Source organism: Leiobunum rupestre, chromosome 2 (assembly GCF_980474605.1).
Source record: "Leiobunum rupestre chromosome 2, qqLeiRupe1.1.hap1, whole genome shotgun sequence".
In the NCBI taxonomy this organism is placed as follows: Eukaryota; Metazoa; Arthropoda; class Arachnida; order Opiliones; family Sclerosomatidae; genus Leiobunum; species Leiobunum rupestre.
This window is the reverse complement of record NC_143385.1, coordinates 11,119,441-11,141,770: the sequence shown is the minus strand read 5'-3', so window position 1 is coordinate 11,141,770 and position 22,330 is coordinate 11,119,441. Positions and strand designations below refer to the sequence as shown.

Genomic DNA, 22,330 nt, shown 5'->3' with positions numbered 1-22,330 from the left:
TCAGCGTTATCTTTGCTTCATTTTGAAAACGCTTCCATGAAACCCCAATTCGTGTGCCTGACGAAGACCACTGGGACGGTCGAATGCTTGCCGTGACTTTTTATTAATGAAGTTTTTATTATCCATCAGATTTTTCAATTAAAGACTTAATACATGCGTCGTGGGTTTAAAGTGGGGTGGCGGAGTGAAAAGCACTTTCGACTCGCAGCAAGAAGAGCCTGGTTTGATCCCCGCTTGTGGCACTGGGTGTCTCGGTACAGTTCATTCGGCATTGAGTTTACAAGTTCTCTCCCCACTGGTTAAAGGAGTTTCCCTTTCCATAAAAACATGTTGAGGTTAACGATAATAGTGAGAGTAGGGAGCTGTTGGCTCGCGTCGCACAAAGGGCTTACCACCACGCTCCTAGGCATCGTACCCCGGCCACCTGAAGTTATGGCTATTAAAGTCGCGTGATGACTTAGGCCTAAGGTGGTGTCTTGGCTATTAGCCTAGAAAATTATTTTTCTTACACAAGCCCGATATCAAAAGTTAAACTGTAATGTAAAACTGTACTTGATGTAGCATGTTCTTCTTAGAAAAAATGATTAGACTGAAATCCAGGTTTTTTCAATTGTTACCACGTTACGTGGTGTCAAATCTCAAAGACTGACGCTTTATGTAATTTTCCTTGGATAATAAATAAGATTATTTTATTTTAACAGAAGCAATGGAAATAGAAAATTTAAAATCTTCAGATTTTATTTACAGTAAAATACAAAACAATGCAAATAGAATAATAACGCGTTTAGGCCTTCCTGACGTCCACTTGCATTTGGGCGCAGGCAATGGTCTGTCCCTTCTCGTTCTTCCATTCGTAAGTAGCCTTAAGCAACTTCTGCGGGGAGTAATTGAAGTTAAGAGAACGGGATAATTTGTCGCATAGTTTTCAAATTAAATCTTACAGTTGGAATAAATCTCTTAACGGTGTAGTAGGTGACATAAGTGTAGACCTTCCCAGGCACCATCGGACATGAAGGCTTGATCTTTCCGGCGCAAATGTCGTCGTTTTCTTTGGGGAACACCAATTGGCGACCACGCAAAAACGCGGTTATGGAAGTGTTCACAGATTGAGCTGGGAACGCTGTTGGAAGAAAACTTATCCATTGAAGGATTATCACAGGTAGTTAAACACTGGTTAAAAAATACTTACGAGCACGAATGGCAGCTTGTATAAGTACCGTGTCACCGTGTTTCAAAACGCACGGCTCGCTCTTGCATTGCGGAACGTGAATTTTCAAGACACTGCCGTTTCCTATTTGGTGACAAAGCGACGTTTCATGATACTAATGTACTCGATTACTAGTGGAAATAATTCCCAAGTGCTTATTTCTAACATTTCTTACCACAATCTTGGAATTTGACTGCTAAAATGGTTTCAAACGCGAGACTGAAAAATAAGAAAGTGATCAAAGTTGAGACAATTACAGAAGGACACATTTCCAACGAAGGTACTTTATACAAAGTAAAATAAAAACGTTATTTAACACTCGGGATCTGCTCACGCAAGAATGATCAAGTTTGGGTTTCGTCGCCTTTTATCTGTTCAAATTGCTGGTATTTTTTATTGATTTTTTTTCGAATATATTTTTGAACATAATCCCGAACCAGTGTTTCCAACACCGAAAGATTATCCGTTACTTTGTCTGATAGCACCAAAACATTTCAACTGTAAGAAAATCACATTAAACCATTTTTTAAACATCCGCAGATACCAGTTATCTGGTTTACAGTAATCCGTAAACCGATAAAAATACATTTTCATACGTTTCCTTTAACCAAATTTATAATGGTTAGGTTAATCCACCCTCGGAAACCCGAACGGGGAGACTTATTTAAAAGGAAGATTTAAAATTTAAGAAAATGAAGAAAATATAATTTTTATATTTATTTAGTTTTTACCTTAAACAAATTTGATATTCACGTTAAGATAAAAAATCCACCACAATGATTTCCGTCATTTTCCAAGACAGTATATAAATAGAAATTTGAATTTCGCGCCCATTAAAGAGAGAAAACACCATTGAAATTCGAATTTCCGCCTTTTAAATCGCGCTGGAAGAACGAGAAGGGACAGACCATTGCATGCGCTCAAATGCAAGTTGACGTTAGGAGGGTCGAAACACGTTATTATTAGGGATACGAATTGGTTATTTACCAGGGTAACGGTAATTTACGATTTTATGTTAAAAAAATACGACAATGATTATTACCACAGTAATTAGCAAGTAATTTAACGGAGTAATTTACTGCATACTGATATATTTAATTTTTCCTGTTGTGAAGAAAATGAACTAAAAAAAAGTCTAAAACATGTTAAAATCTATGTGTTTTGGTTTATATTGACTTCAAGGTCACCGCTTAGCGGACTAGCACCAACCATCCTCTTTCGTCTAAAGTTCAAAGTGCGTGGCAGCGTAGGAATAAATTTTCTTTGTTTGAAGCGTCTCAGTCAGTGTTTCCACTTTGTGACGAAAAAAGGCGTTTTCGGCGAAAACTGTCTTGGTGAGCACCATAAATATTACCTATTCTATCTTTTTGGCAGATATTAATTTTATCTAAAACTTTGTTTATATAAAAATAGTTACCTTTTGCAGAATTAGATCTAATTCTGCCTTTTGTAAAAAAATAAATAAATATATTGCCTAAATCTAAGATTGGAAATAAACTTAAGGAAATTAAGGTTAATCTATGGGGAAAATTGCAGTGGAAACAATGGTGTCAGTACGGCTAGCGCGTTCAAGCAACTCGAACCTGCTCGGTTAATATTTTCAATTTATATCAGAAATCTTCAATAAACGATTCTAATTTGTATGTTTTCGGCTTTATTGTTAGTGTTAAATGAATAAATTCAGATTTTTTGGGAAACGTATAGCTACTAGAAAGACCAAAATAGCTACTGTTCTTTTAAAATATTTTGAACAGAAAACATAACGCCTGGAAAAATTAAAACGTTTGTCTGCTAATTTTGTGGAGGCCCTTAACGGGTCAGAGTGTGCACTAGCTGGTGGCTTTACCGAGAAGTCGGGGTACGGCTCTTGTAACCTATACGGGCGGTAGCGCACTGGGAGATGTTAGCTCTGATCAAATGGTCCTAGCTCCACCTCCGACTTCGGTCAGGTATGGGCTAAAAACTGAGTTTCGGCTCAGGCTAACGTAGAGGGTCCGGTCAAACTAGGCGCCTCAGCGGATTGGGTAGCCTGCTGTGGGGCAGCGGGTCTCCGTATGAGGTGTGGTGGTCCTGTTTCCCGGCCTTTTGGGGCGGCGGGTCTCCGTATGAGGCGCAGTGGTCCTGTTTACCGGCCTTTTGGGGCAGCACTGGGTGTCCGGTGCCAGCTGTGCGGGGATATGTGGACAACTGTGTGCCCATCGTATGATCTTGGAGGAGAGACGTATTCTGGAGTGGAAAAGTCGGGCGCCACCTGCGGCTTTGTAAAATTCAAATCATGCTCTTTTTGGTCGGACGTCATCAAGCCAGAATGATGTCAGATAAAGCTGACGTCCGACCAAAAATCGGTTTAATAATACAGCAATAGGCAGGAAAGGACGTTCTTATTACCGTTATGGGATTTTCCATTTATTATTTAAGTCGCAACCTACCGGTTTATGAAAAACACCTCAGCTAAAAATTAAACTTATTTTTTTAATGCTGCATATTTGAGGTAAAAGCGTTCTAGCAAGCTACTATTGAGATTGTGAATCGCGTAACGAAATTGTAAGGTTATAGCTCCATGACTCGTAATTATGTCGACAGTGAAGATATATTTCGTTCAAAGTGGTAATGAGCATCATTGTAAGTCTTGTCAACAGGTGTTATCTTCTCAATCAAGTGGGACAACATCTCATTTATGGAGCCATTTGCAAAGAAAACACCCAGAACAGTACAGGAAAGCGAAAGAAGAATCGGCAAAAGAAGACGTTTCGTCATTGGCAAAATGTCCGGAAAAACGGTCACTGTATCTACCTTCAACTTCAAGTGAAATACAGAGAAAGAAAACCAAGACATTGCCACTTGAACACAAGGAAAAATATGATAAAGCCGTTCTGAACTAGGTCGTTGCTGACGGTAGACCCTTTGAAGCTGTCACTGGTTCCGGTTTTTGACAATTGTGTGCCGAACTAACTAACAGCCAATACAGTCCCCCACATCCTGCAACGCTGTCTCGAAGACTAGATGACATGAGAATGGACTTAGAAAAGAAACTGCAGTTAACGGTAAAGAGTCACGTTGATACTTCACGTATGTCAATAACGTTCGATCACTGAAAAAGCAACAACGGCAGTAACTATTTGGTAATTACTGGTCATTACATACGCGAGCAGGATTGGTTATTATATTCCAAGTGCCTATCGGTGTCAAAATTAGAAATTCGCGACGCAGACCATACTTCGGCGGCAACGGAAAATATTATAAGGAAACAACTTGACTTCAACAATAAACACGTATCTCAAGTTTTTTACGCTACAACAGACACGACTAACTCCATGTCTTGCACTGCTAGACTTTTGGGAGTAAAATGGCTAGGTTGTGCCGCTCACAAACTACAACTTTCGATAAACGGGGCGTTGGCTGTTCAAATAACGATAAAACATTTAATTAAGAACGCTCATCGAATTGGTGCTTTCTTTCACTCATCTACACTGTTAAAAAAAATTGTTCTTATTTGAACAAATCGCCGTTCAGAAGGTTGTCCCTGTAGCAGAACGCCATTTTGTTCTAATATGAACAAAAAAATATTCGTTCGATAAAGAACGATGGTTGATGGTTAAATATGAAACTTAGATGTTCTATATTGAACAAACCTTCTTTGATCAAATTAGAACGTTTTGTCGTATGCGGTAGAACACTTTGTCGTTCGTCGTCGATCATTTTCTCGTTCGCCGCGGAACGCTTTGCCGTTCGCGGTAGAACGCTTTGTCTTTCGCCGTGGATCATTTTCTCGTTCGACTTGGAATGCTTTATCATTATTGCTTTCTAAATTATAGCTCATGTCTCCTGCTGGCAGTTCATCATGCTAAATTAATAAAAATAACCTAACCTAACCCATTGCGCACCGAATAGGAAAACAAGGCCTAAAACTAGACTACTTGAATTTAGTTCCAACCTCAAGTTTCCTCAACTACAACCATCTTAATGAGCTTAAAAAACCTACCACGTAAGTGATATGCATTAAATAACTAAAACCTTTTTCATAGCACATAAGTTATTACATTCTATTCTCAGCCTAAAGGCCGAGAACTGGTAACAAATGATGGTAGAATTTATTTCTATGCTGAAAACGTCAAACCAAATTGCAGTATATTACGAAATATTTTCTGTAAATTTTAATTCTGGAACTTTGGCAATTACATTTCCGAACGAATTTCGTCTACCTTGCCAATTAAATAAAAATACACTTAAAAAAAACGGTGCGTGTCCTATAAATTCGGACCTTTCACAACCCTTTTCCACTTCGTAAGGACACGGAGGTTATTTATATCGTTATTTGTGTTGAGTTTCTTTTCAATAGGTGGGGTAGTTTCTGAGAAACAGCGTTACAGACCTAACTCCATTTGAAGGAGCTATACTCTTTAACAATGAAATTGAATCTTCGGTAAATTTCCAAACACACTGTACATACAACTACAAAAACAACTTCATTACAACATGTTCTTACTCACCCTGTAAATAAATAACTACGAGTAATAGTTTAATCAACCAGTACACTAACTTAAAACAACATAATAATGTACCAAAAAACTACCTATAACAAAGCGCACTCTAAACCACTCATTTATTACTATATGGATGTTATACTTTTTTGTTACTTTTGGCCATACGAAGTTTTCCGCAAAATAGTGTCACACTTGTTTGTTACTTTTGGCCTTACGACGTTTTCCGCAAATTAGTGACACAGTTATTTGTTACTTTTGGTCATACGTTGAAAGTGTCACGCTTATATGTTAGTACATGTACATGAAGACAATACAAAGAAATCCATATAGGATTGTGTGTAAAACCTGTTCTAAGGGGAACGGTCTCCTAGCTATTGAAACGAATCTATTCTATTGTGTAGTTTACAAGCCTTCCTCTAGAGGGCGAAAGAGCATTCGTTCTTATTTGAACGAAATATAATATCTTGAACACACCGTTCTCTGTTACATACCTTTAGAACGCTATCGTTCATTTTTGAACAGACTGTTCTAAGTTGAACGTCTTCTGAACGAATTTTTTTAACAGTGTACAGTCTGCGCAAGATCACTAAAGAAGCATCAAGTTGACATCGAATTGGCAGAATCTTCGCCCCCACTAGACGTGGTAACTAGATTCAACAGTACATACAATCTACTACTTTGGCTGAAGAAAAATGAAGTTGCAGTATCTCTAGCGCTTGTGGAATGTACGGAAAAGAAAAACTGCGCAAAGAGTCCACCATTGGTTTTAACTCAACAATTGAAAGACACTTTGGAATCAGCCTGGCCAATTTTAAAGATAATGGCGGAAGCGACTACAATTTTCAGCGCCGACACATCGGTCACGGTCAGTTTAATTATTCCGCTAATAACCACTCTGAAAGATGAAGTAAAAAAAGCATCGGCAAAAGGAATCAAAACCTTCAGGGACGAAATTTCGAAGTAGTTGACCGACCGTTTCGATCTAACTAACGAGCACTTGCTTGCCGCGACATTTGTAGATCCACGATTTAAAAACTCTTTATTTTCCGACGTGCAAACTGGGGAGGTAAAACGTCTTTGAATGACCTTGTTGGAAACGACGAAAACAATGATAATATATTACAATCACCTGAAATTTCAGGCCAAGAGTTACCGAAAAGCGACACAGACGACACTGGTGAAAATATTACTGCGGATCGAACATTACTAGATGCCTTATTGCATAAAGTTCATGGAAGTCAACAAAATATATCGACGAGGTAAAATGATTCTTCAAAAAAATTACACGATGAGATTGAAGACTACGTCAAGGAACCTATATTTGATCGCAGTGGCGACCCACTTTACTACTGGAAACACAAATGTCACATCTACCCTCTACTATCCAAAGCCGCTCGCCAATTATTGGCTATTCAAGCTACCAATTGCGCAGCAGAAAGGGTTAACTCCGTGGGCTCTCAAGTAATAACGGATCTTCGATATTCTCTTTCCAACTACAATGTTGAAACACTCATTTGGGCGCGAAAAAATCAAGAGTTGTTGTTACAGAACAAAATTTAACTTTATAATATAAATGCTTTCAACGTTGTTCTATTGTACTTCCTGTAATCAGATACTAACAATAAATAAAACAATTAGCTTCGATTACTTAAAATTATTAAAACCCGGCAATTCCTTTATTAGAGGAAATATTACACCCAAGGCAACCTTTAACGGATCCCCTAGAATTTTTGACCAAAACCACTAAACCCGCGCTCGTAGCGTCGTGTAAATCTAAAACCAAAATGCGGCAGCGGGAAAATTTTAAACGTTACGGGACGACAAAAAACCTTGGAGTTTCCCTTTAACCCGGAACAGAGCCGTCATCGGCTTAAACAAAAACCACACATCTATTGTTTGTAGTCGTAATAACTGGGTAGTAATATCAAACATTGATTACGGTTCGATTCGATTCGACCTTTCATTATTCGGGTTTTCGAAGCGAATATTCGCTTCGTACTAAATTCCCGAATCGAACTGGATTCGTTATCCGATTCGACTACTTCGAATCAAAATGATTCGATTTTATATTCGAAAATGAGAAAACAAATGTCGAATCTTCGTTATAGCTTTAATCTACGAATCGAATCTAATTATTCGCGAAAATATTCGAAGTCGAATAGTAAATCGAAGATTCGCAGGGACCTAGCTGTTATAGACTATATGTTATTTCTACATGTCGTAATGTATAATTATATTATTAATAAGATATAATTTGGAACGCCTCTTAATTTGAACGAGAATAAATACTGGGTTGCGACTCTCATAAAAGTTCGGTCAAGTTCGAAACTTCCTTCAGTGTATCAACTTTGAAACTCACTACTTAATGCTGAATATCAAAGCGTTAATGAAGTGGTTTCGAGTTCTATTGAGGAGGCAACTACTATAGGCATTCAGTTGGACATTCTGGAGTAACATCAGAAATGAGCCTATCGTTCACAGTGTTGACCACACCAAATCCAGTTAATTACAAAGATGTGGATACAACTCTGAAATCCCGCACAGGAGATTATATGGTCGAATTAGTTTTTGACGTCATCGAAAAGTATGGCGCAAAAAAGTAATGTCTGTAGATAGCGACAACGCTCGTTATATGAAGAAAAGTATCCAGTTTCTTGTTTTGTCTGCTATGGATGTGTACCTCACGTTCTAAATTTACTTGCGAAAGATATTCAAGATAGTCCATCTCTTAATAAACCCCTACACTCTGCGAAAGATGTGATTAAAGAAATGCTAAAGGGCCAATTTGAAAAATTACAGAAGAACAAGATAGCCCCAATTTTAAAAAGACATTATTAAAGTTACCGGTAATTACGCGCTTGGATTCTTCGGCGAGTTGTTTAAATAGTCTTCTTATTATTAAGCACACCCTGCAACTACTTGCCGTGCACAAGGATAGTAGTTTGCTTTTGGATAACGAAGAATTTTTTGAAAATGTCCAATTGACTACGATTTACAGCCAGTTACAAAATAAATAAAAAAAATTAATCAGACAACTTTTGCACATCTTTAGTCTTTGAAGCTTTTGCATCATTAAATGATGATTTCGAAAAAAAAGTCACTTGATGTCCCTAGAAGGTCAAAATGGAAAACATTTTTAAATACCCTAGAGAATCGGGAAAATGTGGCAATCCGAGCAATTCATTATTCCGCAAACATTCTGGATCCTCGGATGAAAGGACAAAAACTCTCTAACGAAGAAGACATCGAAAGCAATTCTTTCATTATGAAAATAGGTGCCGGATTGGCCTTAAATCCACTGACATTATAACCGCACTTGGAAAATATTGAAGTCAGGAAGGTTTATGGAGCAAAGAGGTTGTCTGGGCTTCCTTGCTTAAAAATTCAGAGCCACAAAAAATAAAAAGCCGTGACTTGGTGGAAAGGAATTTGCTAATCTGCAAAAATAAGCACCGTAGATTTATCAATATGTCAAGCTCCACCAGAGGTGGGCAAAAATTGTGAGCGAATTCTGAAATGAACGCTCAGACCTTTTTAATTTGAGTGATCAAGTAAGCTAGTGCTCAATACTGGCGATGCTATTTTCTCTCTCTTAATCTGAACCAGCTCAGGCCGAGCGCCGTGAAATTCTCTCAGTCACGGTGCGTTGAGCGAAATCGGCTGATCGACACGCTAGCCTGCTCAATTTGAAGCGCCACGTCCTCCAGCGGCGGGATAGTTTGTTCACTAGAAAGCGCTGACGGCGGGCTGAGTGAGATCGCGCCGAGAAAAGCGGTAATTTTTTAACATTGGAATTTCTCAACCCACTGAGTGACGGGATAGTCTTTTTTCCGGAATTCGCTCACAACGCGGTGAGAAAAAATTATACAAATAATATTTTATTGTCGATTTTTTTTATTCAATGCACTTTTTTATGAAATAATTTATAAGAAATGAAACTATTTTCTCACAGCGCTTTGATCGAATTCCTGGAAACAGTCAATCCCGTCGTTCAGTGGGATGAGAAATTCCAATGTTAAAAAACTAGCGCTTCTCTCGGCGTGATCTCACTCAGCCCGCCGTCAGCGCTTTCTAGTGAACGAATAATCCCGCCGCTAGGAGAAGCGGCGCTTAAATTTGAGCAGGCAAATCGGATAAAATCAGTGATTTTTTGTATTTCTTTTGGTTTCCTAATAAATTAATCAGCTTTATTATCCTTTTTTTTTCATGTTTTGAAATATTTAGACCATGCCACAAACGTTTGTGACAAATCTCGTTTTGTGACAAAACAAGATTATAAACATTTGGGAATAAATTTTAAATTACCATGAAACGGTAAATGACGCGGTACCGATACCCTTATTAAGTTTAGATATGGGACAGCCAAAATGTTCTGAGGGTTGCTTCTTAGGTTTTATCTTATATTTTGTTACGTTTTGATTAACCTGTACGTTGACACCCCTTAAATATCCTTTCATCCTAATATGCGCCTTAATTCTGGAAACCACTCTGGTGAATTTAACAGTTTGATTTCCTTTAGAAATGGTTTTGCCTATCCTGCTCCCCATGTTGCGACTGCTTTTTTGTGAACACTTGGTCGGTTTAATTTTGCTTGCGAAATCCCGTTACTTAAATGAAGGGGCAGCCGATGAAGAGGTAAAGACTGAAATCCCAGAGCCAGATGGCGTATCAATAAGTACAGCTGATTGACGAATTGGTCAGCGCCTTGGACTCTTATGGATTCCCGAATGATGTCAGCTCGTGCGCAACAGAGCTCATAGGTAACAGAGTTGAGGGTGAATTGTTGATAACACTTCTCCTTAAAAAAAGGGTCGAACTCTTTCGAAGAGAGCGAACCAGACTGGGAATTAGCGGGAGTCTTGGGCCAATGGCTCTTAATAAAAATCAGTGGGCTCTTAAAATAAATGATTGGAACGGGGGTTGCGAGCCACCCGGGCTCTCAATTTAATTTAAAAATATTTATTAAACATTTTACGGAAATTACTGGAACATGATTGTACGCCGTTTTTGAAACTCTGTTTTCCTACCCTATACGAGAGCGGGATCTAGCCGAGGGGCTAACCACTCTTAGAAAGTCTGTACACTGATTACGCTTAGACTAGCACTGCCAAAGGCAGGGACTTCAAAGATTACGCGTAATCCCATTAGTACGGCTCTGTACACCGATTACTCGGAGTGATCTGCCCCTCGGATGTAGCGTTACAAATGATTATGTGTGATATTATGATATACTTGCTTGTTTTAAAGTTAATAAATGTTATGTAAATAACGTAACCAATTTTTATTTTCCTATTTTCCCTACCTAATTTTAAATTTTTCCCCCAATTCCCCCCCCCCCATGGGCCAGTGGCTCTCAATAAAAATAAACTTAAGGGGATCGGGGGCCCGCAAGGCCCCCGTAAAAATTATCACTATTTCCAAGTCTGGAGCGAACCGTCCATGACCTTCTTGCCATCAAGGAAAAGCTTATCGCTATCTAGTGCGATTTCTGTGAATGAAGCCTTTTGGTTCGAAGTGTATAAAGATATTGATAAATTTCCTTTTAAAATTGCGTTAGGACTTAAACATTTGTGAAATAGCGAGTTTTCAATTGTTGAAGTCTTACTTAAACCTCCTTCAGTTCTGCACTGTATTCTGCTGCTGCTTTACATTCAACAACTTTGGTGGCAGACGCTTTATGATTCGTTGAGTTGTTCAAAGTTAAATCCCAAAGCTTGATGGATTGATCAAATAACATCGAGGTTTTATCCATTTCCTTTCTGCTTGAGAATGTTCCACCAGGTTCCAATTCTGGTGGTATAAAACAGCTGCTTTTGGATTTTATTTGTGAAATAACAATGTTGGCGTTTTTGAATAGTTCTTCCGTTAACTTTGAATCTTGACGATCATTTGTGGTATTTAATGGTGAACTGAGATAATGGAGTACCGGGTCTTATTTTACTGCATTTGTTTTTGATGTATTCAAAAATGTCCACCTCCTGTAACTTTTCAAGGTAGTACCCGACGTTTGTCGTCGTAATATTTGAGCTTCGTTCACCGGTGAAGTCTTTAATTTACCTGAAAGACCACAGCCTCAAACTCTCATCCATATAGATTTTCGAGATATCAACAAGTGTGCCAACCGCAAGGACCCGAATTCGTCTTTATAGGTGAACTTGTCGAGGAGTGAATGCCTAAGTTGAACGTTGAGTTTAGAGGTCCGGATACTGCGCTTTCGTTGTCCGTGGTAAATGTAGTGTTCGTAGCGGACCTGGTCATGGTGGCGTCGGCTGAGAAGTATCTTCTTGGAGATTCGAGTGTTGTTTTTCTTCGTCTTATCTGGTAACCTCTTGTCAGGAATCTTGTTAACGAAGCAAGAGTTTGAAACTGAAAATCTTTTCATAATTGCTGGACGTCAATCAATAATAAAATATAACTAAATTTATTCTTCAATACCCTTGCGAAACAAATATTTTTCATATAATAAAAGTGAAAGTAAATTATATTGGTGGAAAGTATCAATCGCCTCTTTGCTGATGCCACTTTCTTAAAACAACTAAATTACCCGATGAATTGTGTGTGTTTCTAGTAAGAAATTTTATTGGTACATCAATCAATATTTATTATAAATTCTGGGACAATACTAATTAGGCGCTTCAAAATCTTGAAATAAAGATATTTCTATGGCATCTCCTAGATCATTTAGGTAAGCAATTGAAATTATGTATTATCGACAGGAAATATGAAACCCTCGCGGCAACAATTTAAAATTGGGCCATCGGATGTCCGAAAAATTTAACATTTGATATATTTAGGTTAATAACGATAATTAAAACTTCATATGAATTCGGTGCTTCTTAAAACATTTAACTAAAACAAGCTGACCTACGATATTGTACCGTACCAGCTGTGCTAGATAAATTTGGGCCTAAAATTACCAAGGCTATGCTACGTTACCAAATCACGTGACCCCGAATCTTTATCGGAAATACCCGTTCAAAGTGGTCACCTCTCATCGTAAGAGGGCAAGTTCCAAACATTCCGCTACCATCCCGCGATTTCTTTGTCAAGTGATCAAACATTGCATTTTTTGTAACATTTAGGAATTTTTAGACCTTATCAATCACTCTGCTTTAAAACCAAACCTCAGAAGTTTTTGTTATTTTGAATTGTGTAGCCACTTTCTTTCACTCATTATTAATTCGGGCTACAATGGGATAATTGGGTAATACCCGTGTAACGTTCACTATTGGAGTTAACGAGCAGGGGTTGTCAAGGGGTAGTTTTTAGTTTTCTAACATTAAGTTAAGTAACTTAGACTGCCAAGGTTACCAAACACGAAATACGGTTTAATAGATACTTAATAGTTAAACGGAAATACAAAATTAAAACGAAATACAATACTTCATAGGGATATTAACAACATTAACAAAAACAACAAAACAATCAATACTTAAGTTATCGTTGAGCTGAAGTCCAGCCCCTTTTGGTCCAGGCATTTCGCGGTTGACTACAAGCCTCTGGTTTCGCGCATTCCCGCACTTTATGGGCAGTATTGCCTCTTTTGGGGCTCCGGCCCTCCGCGGATTTTTTCGCGTTGCATGCCGTGTCGCCCGTACCTCTCGGAATCCTTACTACCAACCAAACTCCATTTCCTTACGGACCCTCGTACCTCCGGGCGGGAGATGTATCTTTCAGGATAGGGCGCAAGGTGCTGACGCAAGACTTAGGTCGTGCTGCTGCTCGGGTGTGCTAGACCCACGAGCTCGGTGTTCTCAGGAACTGCGAAATACTTTCCCTCATGGGGTCACCACGGGAGCCAAGCATTTTCTGTCTAAAAATCTCTCGATCCCTGGTTTTTACCCATGGGTCACGTGACCTTGCTCATCCGGGTCCTACTTCCGAGAACAAGGTACCAAATAGTTGAGTAGCGTTCCTATTTTAAAGTAGCCAATCGGCTAAAGTAGGTTGGACTTGTTTAACTAACGGGGGCACTGGTGGCCCCCGGGTCAGAGGTCACGGATGTTTACGGTTTACGCTATTGCTTAATTGGAATTCGGTTCGTACCGTCTTTTACCATCTGCAAAGGAAACGCACACGTGGGGCCTTCGGATGGATCTTCAGCTCTTTGTCGGCAACCCTTAGTTTTTTGCCGAAACCCGTGGGACACTTTAAATCACGAGCCCCTTTCGTGGAATCGCAAAAGAAACCATTCTCACACAAATTATAACAAAACTCTAAAAATAGAACACAAATAATAGAAAGACACTTTAAACCATAACCTTGGCATTCGTCATAAATTCACGAGGCAATAAACACGGGGAACTAGAAAATAGCGGCATATGAAAGACAGAGCACCGCTTCCTTACTACAATAGGAACGTTACAGAAATGGGAAGAAGATAGGGGCACCGTTGCATGTGGCCACCAATCTACCATGGAACCCCACATACGACTAACGAGACTGAGGCCCGAAGTCTAAACAAGAGAGTAGGGGAATTTCCCGCCAAAAAGGTTTATTGGTGTACCAATCCTCGATGGCCAGCATCGAACAGTGGCGGGAGAGAAGGGGAGGAAACGAAAAATGACACATGGGGACGGTTTCAAAGAGGAAGAATGTTAATGGTTTCCAAGAATATATTTTTAAATTTAAAAATTATTATTATATTTACGATTTAAGAAATTATTATTATATTTCAGATTTCAGTTGGATATTACAACTAAGTATGCCTAAAACACGAATATTACGATAAGCCTACTACTTCCAGCTTCATCCCTCAAGAATGGTCGTCACATTCGTACCCTGAAAAACGATATTTTCATTTTAAAGGTTAAAATAGTTATGTAATGGGAAACAAGTTTTTGTCAAATACAAATCCCATTTAAGTGTACAACTGTAAATCTGGTCTTGGAAAACGTTTAAATATCATTCGAGAAATCTGTGTTGGAAATCACAAGATTGCCGCGAAACACTTAAAGACAGAGTTGTATAAAACTAGTGACATTTTTCGATTAATTATTTCCCGACACTTTTTCTCACTCTATTCCTTAAAAACTATTCTCATAAGAGTGAATTTATCACTTTTCGGTCACTCGCCGAGTGAGCTCGCGGAAAAAGAATGAAGGTAGTCAAGGTCAGCTCTTTCACTTGTAACGGTTTCCTGGTTAAGATAGCAGATTACCCATCCTGACCAGCGTAATCTATAACGCTACAAATAAATCTAATCAAAACTGTTTTATGATTAAGGGCGATTCAGAACGCAAAGGTTTAAAGATTAAAAACACGTTTAATATTAACATAAAATACTTACAAGACAATTAAAACACTACTAAAAACCTAAAAGCTAAATGGCCAAAGTCCCTACGCTTGAACGCTATCCTAAATTCTTATACTAAAATGTTATTAAAATATTATACTCATTACAAATTCTTTAGATTATACATTAAATGAAATGATTAAAACGGCACTGACATTAAGTGGAAGATCTAAACAGCAATCTTGGTTATTTTTCGGTTCGGTAGTGACGAGTATAGTTTTAGATTTCTAAATTAGGTTTTTGACGAACAAAAACGGGGTACCCCACTGACTACCTAATGCGCGACTAATTATCGAAAGCGGAGACGAACTCCTCAATACGGCGAACACGAAGTTCTTGATAATGCCAACGAATGGCCTACGCGTGCAATCTGTGTAACCCAGCGAGTCAAATGTTACTTATCTCTGCGTGGGCTCATTAGAGCGTCGGCTCCGGCGTCCTATGGCTGCTGGGGTCGATCCCGTCGATAGAGCGTAGTTGGTGGCTGGTCGAAGAGTCCCATCGGTGAACGAAAACTACATTTTCGGCAACTACTTGACGACTTCCCTAATTTAAACTGTTCACGACTGTGGAGCGTAGAGTTTCAGCTTCTGGTCGAAGTCGGATAGACGTGGTTAGTCGAACGTCCAAGTTCGTTCTGCCGTTTTGCGCTTCTCACTTATTTTTCTTTCCCGTCCAGTATTTCACCACACGACACACACTTTCTAAACTTTCCCATCTACGTCACTACCGTCCGGGTATTTTCACAAATCGCGATATTTTGAACCGTATGGAATCTTCCCGAAACATTTGGAAGTAACTATATACATACTTAAAAAACTATAACAAAAGGTGTAAACCCTTGCGTTCTATTATTAAGAAAGAGGGGACGTTCTAGGGTAAAAACCAGCTGGCCAGGAGCGGAAATTGACCATCTTTCCCAACACTCCCTTTCCTAACGTTTTGGAAATTATGTTTTAGGCCTATATTATAATATTTAAATTATTATGGCGATGTTAATTATTTATTTTAATTAACCCAAAACTATCGTTACACACTCTTATAAATTTTTAGGACTATTAAAGAAGGTGGGAAGTTTGAATTTCAATTTAATTTAATAGCTTTACTGGAGAGCGTGGTTTGACCTATTAATATTAAAAGAAGCTAATATTTAAAGTGGCTAGAGATAACGTCGTCAGAGAACCATTTTCAAGTGTTATAATTTGGCAACTATATACTTATAGGATTTGAACCTAAATTATTTATCCCATATCCTACTACTTATTGAAATTACTTAATGCAGTGGTTTGTTAAATGAAGTTTAAAAATAGCTTTCTAAAACTTGGGCCTTCAAAATGGATATTGTATACTTATTAATTTTTATTTGAAGAAAAATGAGAAATATAAAATACGAATTTAAAATTATTAGATTGCTCGCAAAATATAAAATATACGTGCGAGAAAGTATTTTATAGACATAAACCAGCCCATAGAATTATAGGTCTTAAACAATCCAAGAGCTAGATTAACTTGGCCCGCCCAACTTACGAAATCTCAAAAGACATACCCTAAAAGAGAAGAAATAGGATTTTAAACATGTTACAACGGTAAATTGCCGATCTTTGCCAGGCCTTAGCGGCCAAGATATTGATTTTTCGAAGTTGTGCCCAGCAAGACTTTTGTTTACTATGGTCAGAAGTAAATTATACCCAAATTTCAGCTACATTGACCGTAGGACATTTCTTCATAGGCGCTGTGCGGGGTCCTCCGAATGGGCTTCATTAACTTAGCCCGCCCAACTTACGAAATCTAAAAACACATACCCTTTAAATAGGCACTCATTACGCACCAATATGCACCAGTGTCATTTGGAAGTAATTTAATTTTGAAATGGGCGGGCTAGGTTACAGTGGCGGCCTAAGGGGGGGGGCGGGGGGTGGTCCGCCCCGGGTACCAGGGCTGCAGGGGGTGCCATCGGAGAAGCTCGAGGGGGGGGGGGTGCAAATCAGAACGATTAAACTTGAAGAAGACGGACCCGCGAAAACTTCTGCACGGTGCTTGGGGGGTGTCACAAACACTGCCGCCGCCCCGGGAACCCAGCCTTCTTAAGCCGCCACTGCTAGGTTAATGGTGGCCCGCCCATTTTCAAAATTTCCTGCAAATATATTGCCTGTTAATTGGCACCCGTTACGCACCGTTACGCACCACCTTTCTTAAAATGTGCACCACGCCGGATTCGGAGATGTAAGGGTTTGAAAATGGGCGGGCCAAGTAAATGGTAGCCCGCCCATTTTCAATTTCAAACTAAGATGCAGCCCATCAATTGGCACCCATTACGCACCACCTTCGCCAAAATATGCACCATATTAGTTTCGGAGATTCAAGAGTTTGAAAATTATCCGATTCCGGAAATGTATGAATTTAAAATGGGCGGGCCAGGTTATCGATAGCCCACCCATTTTGAATTTCAAACAAATAGAAGTAACGATAAAAAGAAATGTCAGTCGCGAGACTCGAACCACAGACGTTTCTTTGCGGATTTCCGCTCCTAACGGCCCCGTGAGCATCTCCGTGAGAAGGTCCCGTTGACGTCTGCCCAGCAACTGCGCTTCAAACAGTCCATGGTTGACCTAGTCACTATCGATGGTCTTCCATTCAGCTTTCTCGAAGGAAAGGCTTTAAAAGCTTTCATGTTTTTGCCTCAAATTAACCTTCAATGTCGTCGGACTGTTACGAGGGATTTGCAAATGATTGTTTCCGAAGAAAGATCAACCAAACCAAAGGGTTTTCTTAAGGACGTGTCGTTCTTGCACACAACGCTTGATATATGGAGTGCACGAACGACGGAAGCCGTCCTAGGCGTTAAACGCCAATTCATCAACGATAGCTTTGAGCTCCAAAATCGCACCCGCGCATTCAGGCACTTCGAAGCTGCACATACTGGTGAAAACATTATTGCAAAAGTTGAAGACATTCTTCGTGAACTAGGAGTGAAATCAACCTAGGTACTTAATTATCTAATTATTTTATCAAATATTTGGAAATTACTTTTTAACGTGAAATTCGTAATACCCCTATGGATTGTAACAGTCTCTGCTGATAAAGCCAATAATATGGTAAAAGCCGTTAACCTTCAAGCAGTCTACTCTGAGCCTGGGACATTGAGGGCCCTGCTGATGAGTCTGACTCGTTCGATTAGTTAGATGATGGTAAATAGCAGTGTCTTCATGAACATGTTTAATCCGCTGCTGAAATCTTTTATCAAAGTGCGGTAACACTTTTAATTCCACGTAAACATTTAAACCCTGTAAAAGAAGAAGATAATGAACCGAACGAAGTTATCGGAACTTAGTACCCATAATTATGTAAATGGGACTTGTTTATGCGGGCCGCCTTTGGTCAAGTATCTTCATTCTTCACTCTTCACCCTTCTACGCGTCACACTGCCGTCACGCGCTACCACCTGTGGTTTATCGCGAAAACGTTTCCCGGCCGAGGCGACTCTCGCTCCTGGGAAAAGCACGCCGCACAGGTCTGCTTAGCCAGAGTCACGACTCTGAAACATTATGAAACCCAAGTAAAGGACTCGAGTTTACTGAAATAATCCCCAAAATACGTACGTCGAGGCATATTTCTTTATCAAAACCTGACCAAGTTCGAACATTTAAAATTTGAAGAATTGAGGATAGTCACTCAAACGCTAAGTGACAATTATTAAAAGGAATACTACCCCTAGATTATTTTGCCCCCTTAGGAAGGCTTTTTTGCCGCTGCTGCCTTTCGGCTTTAGATATATAGGGTGTTCCCTAAATGGTGGTAGGACCGAGCGTCTACGGGTTCTACATATTATTTTAAGACGAACATGTTTTATGAAATTTCCATTTAGGCCACCATTTAGAAGTTACGAAACGATCGTTGTATGGACTAGCCCTTAATTTAACATTACAATTTAATACCTTAACGTAAATCAGCTCTTTCATTCATAGACATCGGCACGCGGCCGATATAAAAAATCTTTCTCGGCGAAAGCAACTTTTGTTGGGACGCGAACGCGCTATTTTTTCTTTACCATGGCGATTATTTATTTCTTTTAGGAAATAAGTGAAAATAAACTTTACGAAACCTTTTAAAAAATCCAGTCAGATAATCGCCATGGTAACGAAAAAATAGCGCGTTCGCGTCCCAACAAAATGATTTGGTAGTGACCTTTTTTTTATTTCGGCCACGTGCCGATGTCTTCGAATGAACCAGCTAATTTACGTTAAGCTATTAAAATGTTATTTTAAATGAAGGGGTCGTCCATACATCAATTGTTTCGTAACTTCGCAATGGTAGCCTAAATCGGAAAAATAATCAGTAGAAACCGTAGACGCTCGATCCTACCACCATTTAGGGAACACCGTGTATATGACGCTTAAAGTTCTCCAACTTAGAAAGTTTTGTAAGGAAATGTAGGGATCACCCCTAAAGGTATAGTCCCTTTAAACTTCGGGTTTCTCGACTACAGAGGCCAGGGCGCCTCGAAATTGTGATAAATTAAATCAATAAGAAAAATGTCACAGATATAGGGAATATAATCTTTAAGTCCTAACTTTTTAGGTGTTTGAACCTTTGACTTAAAAGGTTAGCCACACGAAATATAACTTTGGGAAACCAATGGTCAAACGTTTTTACCTACAAATACATGGTTTTTACTATCTATTGTTTCTGTAAATGTTTAATTTCTTGTATTTTGTTACAAAGCTTGGCGTGAAAAGTGCCATTACAAAAATCCTAATAGAAGGGATACACGCGAAAGAAAGTTCGTTAGCCGAGCGCGGTGTCACAACAAATTAAAGAACTTCAATGTTTATTATCACCTCCAAGATACGCGACAGACTGTTCACAAGGCGATGGGCCCCAAGTCTCACTTGTCGTAATGAAATTACTCGAAACGTTTGAGACAATCTACGACAACACCACCAAATTTGGAGAACTTCGCAAACATTTGTTGGAGAACCTGGAATCGATGTTTAGTCATCTTTCCGACCCGTTCTATATTATACCTGCCATGGTTGATCCAAGAGAGAAATTCTTTATTTTCCAAGGTAAGATTAGACTGATGTTGTTTTATACAAATTAACTAAAAACCACCCCTTTTAATATCTTAAAATTTATTTTTTTAATGACCTTTATTAGCATGGTAACTTGACCGCCCTCTCCACCCGCGTTAGGCAAAATACCTCTTAAAATTTATGGATTATCTGGTAACTTCGGTTCATTTACTTATGGTACTATTTGCTGATGACTTCAGTTCACCACCTTGGGCAGATAATTATCCGGAACATAAAACGCCGACCAAAAATGACGCGTTAAAATATTGGAGAGCTATGGGTCTGCATTTTTTACTCCAACTAATAAAGGCCGTGCAACCGCTGAACCCAGGGGCGTGCCAACGCTTTAACGAGAGCGGGAGCAAAATCCCTAATATAAGCACAACATTGTTAAATAGGATGCGTCCGAAAAAATGCCGATATATAAAATTAAAACTAGTCTTTAAATTAAAAATAAACTTATCAACAATATAGATGGCCCTGTGCATGAGGTGGTTTTACAGTATACTAATCTGTTGAAACTATACTGCTGATTTCTATCCTGACACGTCTATTCTCCGCTACACATGAGTTGATTGAGTGTTGTATGTAGGTTTTACGAGGGGTCCGACACTCTTTCAAATTTCGTACACGCCAGTGATTTGAAAATTTACAAATTTCAAATTTCTGATTAAATTTGAGAAAATCTTTTCAAATTTCTCAAATTTCTCAAATGTTTGGGCAAATTTTCAAATTTTAATCGATTCCGACAAATTTCTCAAATTTAATAAATCTTATAAAATTTGATGGTTTTCCGCAAATTTTTATAAAATCTTGCAAATATTTGTAAATTTGAATTGAAATTTTAGCAAATCTTGAGAAAATTCATAAATTTCTACGGGAAATTTAAGAAATCTTCAAAAATTTACAAATTTACAAAAATCACTGCGAAATTTTCTTCGCCCTCGCTAAGATATCCGAGGCAATATCCGAGCTCGGCTTTATAGGGTGGGTCCGAGGGTGGGTCGATGGGGTCGGCCCTCGGATCTACCATAGGGTTTGCTGAGTGTTCGTTCACATACTATATATTTGTAAAACAAATGGGATTTCTACCATTAACTTCGAGCGCTCAACTTAGTCTAACATTGTTTTGGTATAAATCGTAGTTCTACTTCACCCACCTATACATCGACCTTGAATTTTGCCCCGTTTCGGTTTTTGTCTCAGTTGTTCGCTCGTTTTTACACACAATCCTAACGATATGCGTGTATTAGTCTCACGTACAGTGTAGCCGTTGACGCCAATGCCAATGCCGTCGTGTAGCGCATATCTCTTCAACGGTTAGGGCTAGAAGAGTCAATGATATCTCGTTCAAATGTACATACATCGCCATTGATAGCCTTTCATAAAGTTTTCAAATCGGAGCCCTAGAAGTTGGGCATTTGCCCAATTTACTATTTTCCGATAACGTTAAACAAATATTATTGGATAGGTTAGGATTCAGCGGACCTACAACTTCCGTTATATCAGTAAATATTTAATTAAAGTTTAGTTTTCAGGGTAATTTACGGGACCCCAATTTTCGTGGGTTTATATTTTGGCCTAAAAATCTACATACAGTTCCTTAATTTAAGTCCGATTTTCATGAAAGTTATATTTTTGAATAGCTGTAGTTTACATATAACCTAGAGTTGCAAATACGTTCCTTAATTTTAATTCTAAGTAAGGTTTTTTGGGCAGCGTATACGGACCCCCGCAATTTCCAACATTGTAAATCCGCGTGTTTATAGAGGTCTACGCGCCCGTTTCCCTCTAGCGTTTTTCAAGGCCGTTCAGAGTGCGCAGCGCTTTCAACGTATGGCCAGAAGTAACAATTAAGTATGACACTTATCGACCTAGTTTTCGGCGTATGACAAGAAATATTAAGTGTGATCAGAAGCATAAATAAGTATGAAACTGATCGAACTAGTCTTTGTCGTATAACCAGAAGAAATAAGTGTGACACTCAACGGCTGACTAGTAGTAACAAATAAGTGTGATCAGAAGTAAAAAATAAGAGTGACACTGATCGAAAGAATCTTCGATGTTTTCAAAGTATGACTAGAAGTAACAAATAAGTGTAAATACAATTATGTATTTACTTAGATGCCGGAATAAGAATCAAAAGAGGCACGGAAATGAATTGAAGTGTCATACTTGTCGAAGATCAATTATGAACTTTTAATACACTATTTTACCAACTACTTATTTATATATATATTTTAATGTTGTTCATGGCGATATCATTTTTGTT

General features: G+C 38.8%; 1 protein-coding gene across 1 annotated transcript; it reads right to left on the bottom strand.

The window, feature by feature from the left end:
• Positions 1-720: 720 nt before the first annotated feature.
• LOC149956106 (NPC intracellular cholesterol transporter 2-like) lies at positions 721-1,558 on the bottom strand. The gene is made up of 4 exons (XM_090164622.1): positions 1,383-1,558; positions 1,190-1,291; positions 942-1,120; positions 721-874 (listed from the first exon to the last, which is right to left on the bottom strand). Exons 1-4 carry the CDS (start codon positions 1,474-1,476, stop codon positions 785-787), a joined length of 465 nt encoding a protein of 154 aa, XP_090020748.1. The 5' UTR covers positions 1,477-1,558; the 3' UTR covers positions 721-784.
• Positions 1,559-22,330: the final 20,772 nt, after the last annotated feature.